Genomic DNA, 9,960 nt, shown 5'->3' with positions numbered 1-9,960 from the left:
CCCCCCCCCCCCCCCCCCCCCCCGCCGCAAGAATGCTCTTCTCCAGCCTAAAAGGATGGGTGATTTCATAGCGACCCATTTCTAAGGGGATGCCAGGAATTCATCACTAGCTGCTCCCTGCTGGAGACGAACCTCTGAGTCAGGCCATGTGGAAGGGTCAACAGCCCACAAGAAACGTGTTTGTTTACAAGCAGCCAGTCTCAGTGCCCTCCAAGTGCAGGTTACCAAATGAAACTGATCACCCAATTATACCTTTTCATTTGCATGGCCTATTTTCTCCAAAAGAAATTTCCTAGGGAGCAGGATGCTAAATTGCCTTATGTAACAGAAACAGATTTTCAGAAGGACTAATTATGTTCCCCCTTCGACACGCCTGCACCCACTCCCGCGCTCCCCTCCCAGCCATGCTGCTGCCTGCTCTGCCTCCTCCGATTCTCACGGGAGCTGCTCCCCTCACCGGCGTGCGCCCGAGGGTGGGCAATGGACTGAAGCTGTAGGTTCAGGGGGTCCTCAGGCACCTGCACTGCACAGTCCCGAACCCCCAAGGACGATGAGAGAGGGGACCAACGGAACCCCAGATGCAAGCCCCATGCAAAACAGCTTCTTGTTTTCTTTAAACCATTTTCTACCCACTGCATATGCATGGACATTTACAAAACTGGATACTTTGAAAATGTGGCCCCATAAAGGATTATCTACCCAACTCTTTTAATGTCGTGGATTGTTTGATGGGAGAGAGGAAGAAGCCAGTGAGTGATGGTTCACTGGGCTTCCAGAGGGAGGTGTCTGTAGGCTCGACAGCCAGTAGGAGGAAGCCAGTCCTGGGCCTCTGAGATCTGAGCTCCAGGGCGCTGGGCCCCTTAGGCCTGTGTGACTCCAGCCTCCTGCATTCCAAAGAGCCTCACCCCCGACTCCTTCCCAGTTGTGCTCCTGTGGGTGTAGCAGGGTGACCTCTGGCAAGTCACCTCCCTTTGAGGGACGTGTCTCCCCATCTGTAACCAAAAGGGTGGGTCCTTCCCAGCTCTTCAAGTGTAAAAATGAACCTCGCTTCTCCCCTGCTTCATCGTCTGAAAGGCAGAGCCATCAGTTTAAGGCGGACAGATGCAAACACGCCTCCCCGTCACCCCAGGCTGTAGGAAGAACTCCTGCCTGGGAAAGTGGCCTTGCTTCTCTCGCAGTGAAAAGCTGACCACAGAGAGTGTTGCTGGCCACAGAGTAGTGCTAGGGGCCTGAGGCGAGCTGAAGCTGTTTTCTTTGGGAAACTCTCAGTCCAGCTCAGCGTGGGCTTTCCTGGAGCGTGGCGGCCCCTTGATGATGTGCTAACCTCCCCTGGCTGTTGGGAACCTCAGAACTAGGTGCGGGTCGTGAACACCTGGGATGGCCCAGGGGCCCAGGTGTTGTTTGCCTGTTGACTTTGGGTCCTTGCTGCCCATCACGTAAGGGAAAGCCACAGAGGGCTGCTTTTGCCGTAGGAAAAACACGAATGAGTTGAGATAAAGAGGGCTGGGTTCATAAATTAGGCCGCTGAACCGGGAAGCTCTGTTGCAAACCCCACTTCTCCTACAGGTAGAAACATGAACGCATAGCCAAGCGTGTAGTCACAGCAAGACAATAAAAAACAGGCAATGTAACACAGAAAGCAGCAATCTGATCTGAGGGGATTCTGATAAAGCCACTCACAACAGGGTTCTGCATGTGTTAATTCAGGATAACAGAGTCCAGAGACTGGGGCAGGGAGCCACCAACCCTCAGGGTCATAGATGATGGTTAACTTCATGTGTCAACTGGGCTAGGACATGGCGCTGGATGTTTGATCAAACACCAGTCTAGATGTTTCCGTGAAGGTATTTTTTAGATGTGATGAACATGTAAATCCATAGACTGCGTAAAGCAGATGGTCCTCCACAGCGTGGGTGGGTCTCATCCAATCAGTTGAAGGCCTTGAGAGAAAAAGACAAAGGTTTCCTAAGGAAGAAGGAATTCTGCCTCTAGAGAGCCTTGGGACTCAAGCTGAAATACCAACTCTACCATGTGTCTCCAAGCATGAGACGGACAGACACACACACACACACACACATACATCCTATTGGTTCCAATTCTGTGGAGAACTGACTAACCCATCATAACCCCCCAGGTTCCTACCTGCAGAGCATGGAATTCAAAGTCTCTTGTCCAGGTGTCCAGGGAGGCCTGCGAAAAGCAGCATTTTTCAACAATACAAGAAGCTGCACCTGCTGTTAATTCTCTAAACTCCATCCCCTACCACTTGCAGCTCTGGTTGGAAATTATTCATTTCCATGTTTACAGACAAGAAACCAAACTCCTAAATCATTGTGGAAGCAGGCAGCAGATGTCCTAACTCATGCACGGAACAGATTTTCTAGGTAAGCTTTGTATTAAAGTCTAAGACACGGAACGGAGGCTGTAATGATGAGTCAGCAGTTCCACGCGGTTTTTCTCAAACAGCTAAGACACCGCAAGCCGCACCTGAAGTCCCTCCTACCCCCACCTACGTCCTCTCCCAGTCCCCAGAGGTAACTACCGTTCTGATTTCCAACAGCACAGATGGTTTGATTCCAAACATTATTTTAAAAAGTTGTATGGATTTTGGAATAAGACACGAGGAGAACATTTTAATATTTTACCTTTCAACTTATAGTCCCCGTTACGGGTTGAATGGTAGCCCCCCAAAATTCATATGTCGGAGTCCTAACCCCCAGGACTTCCGAATGTGACTTTATTTGAAATCAGGGTCAGGACAGACCTGTCATGTCCCTTGGAAGCTTGGGGGAGATGAGGTTGTGAAAGCTCATTCCCCTTTGCCTTTGAGAAGGGGGCCTGTTGGTGTCACCTCTACAGAGGTAATCAAATTGAGATGAGGTCATTAGGGTGGGCCCTAATGCAATGTGACTAGTGTCCTTATAAAAAGACGGAGACTGGACACACACACACACAGGGAGAACGCCATGTGAGGACGAAGGCAGAGATTGGGGTGATGTGTCTACAAGACAAGGAACGCCAAAGACTGCCAGCCATCAGGAGAAGCTAGGAGAGGGGCATGGAACAGATTCTCCCTCCCAGGCCTCAGAGCGAACCAACCCTGCCCACATCTTCTTCTCCGACGTCTGGCCTCCAGAACCGCGAGATAATCAATTTCTGTTGATTACGCCACTCAGTTCGCGGTACTTGGTCAGGGCAGCCCTAGCCAGCTAACACAGTCCCTCTGCCACCCCCCGCACAACTTTTCTTCCAAATCAGCAATATTACTTTGACACTACAGAGAAGCCCTTCTAGTTCTATTTTACATTTTTCTACAAATTAACATTATTTTTAAAGACTTTAATAACAAAAATGGCTTCCGGCTCTATATGGCTTTAATAAGCCAGTTTAGAAACGAGGACTGCCCCGCCTCGACCCCCACAGTTCTCAAGGGCCTCTGTTTTAGGAACAGGAGTCCCTGGGGCCCACGCCCGAGGCGCTCTTAGACCAGACAGGTGTCCTACTTTCACAAACATAATTTCTGCCTTTTACGGGAGGAAGAGGTGGAGAAAGTGGTGAAGTCATAAAAGCACAATCACAGTACTGTCATCCCAGGAGGGAGGTTTTTTTCAACTTAATTCAACTCCTTTGTCTCCTAGGAGAAAAAGAACTGGAATCAGGAAAAACAAAGAGGCCGTGGCTAGCCTACAATGCGGGGACACGGCCCCTGGGCCGCCCCCGTTCAGCCAACCTGAATCTTCCCTCCACCACGCCCTCTCCCAACCCCCCCACCTCCCCTGCCGCTTGGCGGCTTCTTCTCCTGGACCAGCCGATGGCAACTGGAACGAAACCCACAGAGGCTCTAAGTGGGCTTTTCCTAGAAAATCTGAGCTCTTTCAGACTTTCTTAACACTTTGTCTAACTGGCCCCACTCCACTTTCTAGGTTCCAACGGAGAGGCGTTTGATAATCTAGTAAGAGCCTGTAATTTAATTAGCAGAAGTATCACGGCAGTTTGGAGAAAACAAATGGATCATAGAGAATTGAAATTGTTTTCCCATTAGCGTTCCTATTGAAACCCAAACCGTTAAATATTCCAACAAATGTTTAAAACGCTCAGTATGTGTTTTTGGGCCAAATGAAATAACCATCCACAAAAAATAATCTGGATGAGAAAAAGAGGCCCCTTTTCCATCACAGTTCTGATACTTTTAAATACACCACCGCAGGGGGCAGGGTGCGAGGGCAGCCAAGGACATGGGCATGGGCAAAGTGGGTTAGAGGCCACTAAGGTGCACGCATAGGGGTACCTGGTGCATCTAAGTCTGAATTCCTCCTTGAAGACATAAGGAGTCCGATACAAACCAAGAGGCAGGGGTGCCGAACAGTGAATTCTGCATGCCCTGGTCACCCCAGCCGCGGTGACCACCCTCGGTGCAACTGAGCGTAAGAGGTCCCTCTCTGCCTTAGGGCATGGCATCCAGTGATGACAATGCAACATGTGTGCTATGCTGCAGGTGTCCCCTCTACTTTAATCAAGCTAGGCGTCCCTCCTGGAATGTTCCACCTTCTCCAGCTGCTGTCCCAATTCTATTTTCCAAGACTTGGGTCAAGGTCCACTTGATTCTTTCATTCGCTCATCTAGCAAATATTTATCAAGCACCTACTGTGTGCCAGGCATCGTGCAGTCTTCAGGGATGCTGTGAGGAGCAAAAGGGACCCAGCCCCTGTTCTTAGGGACTCACAGGCCAGAGTGGGAGAGAAACATTAGCCAAATAATCCCTGAAAATGTAACGCTGCAAATGGGACAAGCCCAAGGTGCACAACGAGGTGTGACAGCTTGTACTGGAGGGATGCGTCCCAGGGGCAGAGGTCAGAGGTTGGCACGGGGCCATGAGAAACTGACCCTGCCTGCAGGTCTGAAGATATACAGACATTAACTCAGCAAAGAGGGGTGGAGAGAACATTCTGGAAGAGGGAACAGGGTGTTCACAGTCCTGGCAACCAAGAGAGCAGAGAAGTCTGAAAGCCCGTGGGACTGAGCACAAAGCAAGAAGCAGGGCCGTGTGTGTGGGCCTGGGAGATGAGGCTGGGGAAGCAAGCAGAGGCCAGTCCCATCTGTGACACGGCGGCCACGTCACAGAGTTTGCCCTTCAGGTTAAAGAAGTCTTTGAAGGTTTCGAGCAAGGAAGGGACAGGATCTGATTTGAGGGTGGACAGCTTGCTCTGGCTGGTGTGCACAGAAGAGAGTGCCAGGCAGTCATGGGAACGGGTGATACCCGTTAGGAGGCCATGGCAGAGGTCCAGGCAAGAGGCCATGGTGGCTGGGACCGGGGCGGGAGGACGAGCATGGAGAGGGCAGAGGGCTTCAAGAGCTTTAGGAGTCAAATTGGCAGAACTTGGTGACCGACTGGCTCTGGGAAAGGAATTAAAAAGGACTCCTGGGTTTCTGCCCTATACCGAGGGCGGGGCTGCCATTTGGAGGCAGAGAATGGGGGGTGGGCGGCGTCTGGTTCCGGGCATGCTAGATTGGAGACACCTCCACTCAGGCATGAGGAGGTTTAGAAAGCAACTGGCCAGAGGGTCTGGAGCTCAGGGGAGGCTGGTCCCTACACCACCTCCGCTCTCCTGCTCTCAGCCTGAAAGCCATGCGTGGGCTTGCTGGTCAGCCCCAGCCTGCACAGCCCACCCTCCAAAAGCTTATCTCCATCCTTATCATGCTGGTGCCACAGCCTGTCTCAGAAGAAGGAGGCCTCCAGCCTTGGGGTCAAGGCTGAGCTCCACCCTGGCTGCTCTGAATGTGTACCCCTCCCCTCTCACCACTGGAGTTCCTTCTATCTCCTCCACCTTCCCACCTCCCTGTGTGTCCTTCAAGCAGAGGCCATGTCCTCTCCTCCTCTTCATTGCCGGTGTCACTGACAGAGATCTGGGCTGTCTTCCCTACCCTAAATCCATGCAATCTCTTTTCTGCCTATTCCACTTCCACCAAACTGTTCTCTCTAAGGTCCCAGGATAACTAACTGCTCAGTCGACACCAGTGACCATTTAATACTTGGCCTTTCCCATGGTCTCCCTAGATCACTCCCTCTTGGGTCACCTGCAGACTCCCTGGCCACCCCTGACATCTTCACTGGTTTCTCTGTCATCAGTGTCTCCTCTTCTCTGCCTCCTTAAATCGAGCGGTCCCCCAGGCTCTGTCTACATTGGACAGCTGTGATATCCTCCTCTGGCCTTGACACTCAGGGGCGGCCCCTTCCCCATGCTCCTGTCACATCTTCCCGTGGCGCCTCACAGCTCAGCATTTGCGTCACCTGCATCACTGTGTTGCCCTGGTCTGTGTCCCACTTGCTTTCTGTGGCTGCCAAGGAGCCACAGTGCTCAGTTACCACCCACCGCTTCACTGCAGCCTGGCGCTCAGGAACAACCCGGGAGGACTTCCTTCCTGGTGACACGCGAGGCTTGTGGAATCAGGGTGAAAGTTCTGAGTTGGAAAAGGGAAGAGGGAAGTGGGCAGGCCCATCAGCCTCGGGCAGGGTGTGGAGGAAGGGTCCTTTTTGGATCTCTCTTCAAATGAAGGAATTCTGGGTGTAGTGGGAGAGGCTCCTGTGCCAGAGGGACTTGGGGCACATGGGAGAGGCTCCGGAGGGCAAACAGAAGTGGGTTCCCAGGAAAATCACTGAGAAGACAGAGGACCCCACTTGACAAAATGGCGAGTGAGGAGTCCTGGGTTGGGGAGCACCCTCACCCCGTGCTCCTGGCCCTGGATCTGGAGTTCCCAGGCACAGTCTCTTTACGAGCATGTATCTGGGGTCCAAACTGGGGAAATTTGCCATATGTCCCCAGTTTTTACTCTGGATTCAAAGAATCTTGGTATTTTCTCACAGGTATGTGCTAGGTAGCATCAGGTCACCAGGGAGAGCTGACTGGAAGAGCTCGCTTTCGTCCAAAACTTCTCCCATTTTTCTCAGTTCCTCGTCTTACTTTCTTCTCCTGATGCCAAGCAGTCCCTTCACTTACATTTCTGAGCATCTCATTTTTGCCTTCTGGAGATCTGACAGTGGTTTCCGACCTTGGCTGCTCAATGGAATTGTCCAGGGAACTTTAAAAAATACTGACCCCAAGTCCAGACCCCTGAGATTCAATAGAACTGGTCCAAGATGTGGCCCGGGCACCCAGATGGCCTAACGCTTCCCGATGGTTCTAATGTGCGGCCACAGCTGAGAACCAGCCTTTGGAGATTGAGCAATGGTTGCTCTGTCGTAAACCATCTCTCCAGGGCTCAGTCAAGTGTTTGATTTTTGCTACTTCTATGAACCATAATAAGTGGTTTCCTTTCCACTCCCCTCCCCAAATGGAAATCCACTCTTCCTAAGCGATCCTGGGTTTTGCTTTGGCATCACTCACCTCAAAGGGCTCCTTGGTGGGCCTGCACTTTTCTATCTGGTAGAGCTGGGTCTTGTAGCAGACACTGTCCTGGATGTCAGATTTCTACCAGAGGGGAAGAGAAAACAAACGTAGCTTAACAAATGGGATATTGAAATGTCCATTATGCAGGCATTAATTTTTAAACCAGCACTTGGCTGAGAAAGTGCCAGAAGTGGTTGGTAAGTCCATTCACGGAAATGCAAAGGCTCATCCGTGGATGGTTTGCAGTCAGGATGCAGCGTGGGGAGAGCCCCGGGCCCAGAGTCAGGAGACCTAATTCTGTTACCGGCTCTGCCAGGCCAGGGCCCAGTAACCCTGGGCAGGTAGATGCTCCTTGCTGGGCCTCAGTTCTTTCCTCTGTGCGATGAAGTCTAAGATGGGAATGCAGAAACCAAATACGTGAGCTGGGCAGAATAACTTATTTTATTGAATTACTAAGTAGGAGACACATCTCGTTTTGTTTGCTTAAAAACAGCCCTAGTCCCTGCCTGCAGTCCTAATAAAAGTCACAGCAATTCACAACATAGCTTGAAGAAGACTGAAGATGCCCCACAGTTATCTAGGTACAGGGTTTAGGTGCAGTCGCATCTGGAGACAGGTGAAATTACACAACTGACTGCTTAATTTATCAACCAATTCACGGAATGCCCTTACACGCTCTCCAACTTTCCATGCTTTTGGTTTTAGAAAGAGAAAACGAGCATCAGAAGAGAAGGGGAGAAATGACAATTAAGGCACAATATTTTACTTTCTGGTTCACTAGCTTCTTTTTCAAAATTATACACGGGCTGTTAGTAATTGTTGGTGAGATGAATAACTGGGATAGTGCATACGGTGCCACTAAATTAGCCACGTGCGGAAATTACTGAGTGGATGCCTGTAGTTGTCTGTGGGGATTCGTTCGCTCTAGTTAAAAACAGCACTCGCCTAGACGCTGGTTCTCGGACCAGGTAGGTCCTGTGATTTAAGGGTTAAGTGTGAAACAGATACAATAAAATAAGAACCTTCTCCAGTTAGAAGTACATTTGCTGAATTTCCAGGGAATGTTCTCAGTAACAAAACCATGCTCAGCTTTGCAACACTTGCAACCCTGAAGCTGGGCAAAGAGGAGGAGCAGAAATACAGCAGATGGCAAGACACCCAGAGAAAGCACGATACAGCCTAAGAGCTTCAGACCAAGGGCTTTCTTGCTTGGGATGAGCTCTGTGGTGTTTAGGATAAGTATGAGTAACCCAAGTTTGTATCTGTAGACGTGTTGGTAGACATATGAAAGAAACTATTTTAATAACGAACCTCCATCTTACAGATCAGCATCTGAAGAACTAGTTTTCCCAAAAGAAAATGTTTGAATCTTAGGAACGTAGCAATGTCATCCTCTAAATATGTGAAATCATCAACTTTATAGTCAGTTTCCTGGAAACACTTCTTAAAAACTAACGTTTGAACAACATTCATCATTTGAAAAGGAAAATCAGCATGTTGACCTTCTTCTCTTCCTTTTACTTGAGAATTATGTAAATTCTTAACTGTCCTCTAGCATGATGGTCCCCAAATGGTGTGACCTTGAGCCCATATGAGTGAAAAAGTTGTAAGCAGGCACCTACAATATATGCATATTTATTTAAACATTATAAGCAAGTGCCACTGTAGTATTACAGCATGTACATTATAAAATAGGAATTAAAAAAGATAAGAAAGAAATGTGGAACAAATCGTCTTCTTATAAAAGGGAACTGGAAAGCAGCCTCAAGTTCAATATGGCTTTTAAGTTTCTCACCGTGAGAGAATAAGAACCTCTGTGTGATATAAGAGATTTTCTTAATCACTCCTTATCATATAATAAAATGATACAAATAATATACTATCTCTGGAAGGTCCCATCTTTCTGACCTTGACTTCTCACCTGTAGTTTTCCTATGACAGTGGCACTGTCTCTAAGATCTAGCCTCAAAGCCACATGTTTGTCACCATCAGAAGTGTCATCCCATCACTGCTTGCACGGAGCGTGGTTTTCCCCCATAAAACACTGCTCTCATTTAAAGCCTTTACTATGGACAATGTTTCTTCTCACATACATCTTTCCTTTGGTGATTCACCAAAAAAAGGAGTTCTGTGAATAATTTCCTGTTGAAGCAAAATCTAGCAAATATCCTAAGCTGAATCAGCTTAGAAACATCTGTACTTTCATCCGACTATTTAACAAACTTTCCTTGGAGCTTCCTCACTAGTCAGCAATGTTTTCTAGATGTCTCCCAAATCTATTTGCTAACAAGAGATACACTCTCACCATCTCTTATGGGCATTATTTTGGCCAGTTCCACCACGGCAGGGAGAACATCACTTCCCCAATTGTAGGTGGATTTTCATCTTCAGCTCTAAGATAGAAACCTCACAAAAGGTTTCTAAGCCTATTATTTAGTGGAATTTTGTGATGCTTTTGGCTATCATGTGACTTTAAACAGCATTGGAAAACTCTAGAAGTTCATCTTCATGTTCTGGAGTCTAAATGTCTTCCTAACAGCGTTGACCCACACAATCAGATCTTCAGCCGCCATAT

At 48.9% G+C, this 9,960-nt stretch overlaps 1 protein-coding gene across 2 annotated transcripts in view; it reads right to left on the bottom strand.

The window, feature by feature from the left end:
• The window catches only part of LOC124231254 (hormonally up-regulated neu tumor-associated kinase-like), a 103,233-nt gene that overhangs the window by 9,879 nt on the left and 83,394 nt on the right, over positions 1 to 9,960 (bottom strand). Inside the window, exons 8-9 of one of the 2 annotated variants that reach the window (XM_046647937.1) lie at positions 7,383 to 7,466; positions 2,143 to 2,190 (exon numbers count right to left, since the gene is read on the bottom strand). In XM_046647937.1, coding sequence (XP_046503893.1) covers positions 2,143 to 2,190; positions 7,383 to 7,466 — 132 coding nt within the window. The remainder of the gene's footprint in view (positions 1 to 2,142; positions 2,191 to 7,382; positions 7,467 to 9,960) is intronic. The other variant, XM_046647938.1, reaches the window with a different exon arrangement.

Source organism: Equus quagga, chromosome 21 (assembly GCF_021613505.1).
Source record: "Equus quagga isolate Etosha38 chromosome 21, UCLA_HA_Equagga_1.0, whole genome shotgun sequence".
Classification (NCBI taxonomy): domain Eukaryota; kingdom Metazoa; phylum Chordata; class Mammalia; order Perissodactyla; family Equidae; genus Equus; species Equus quagga.
This window is presented reverse-complemented; position numbering and strand designations above follow the sequence as displayed.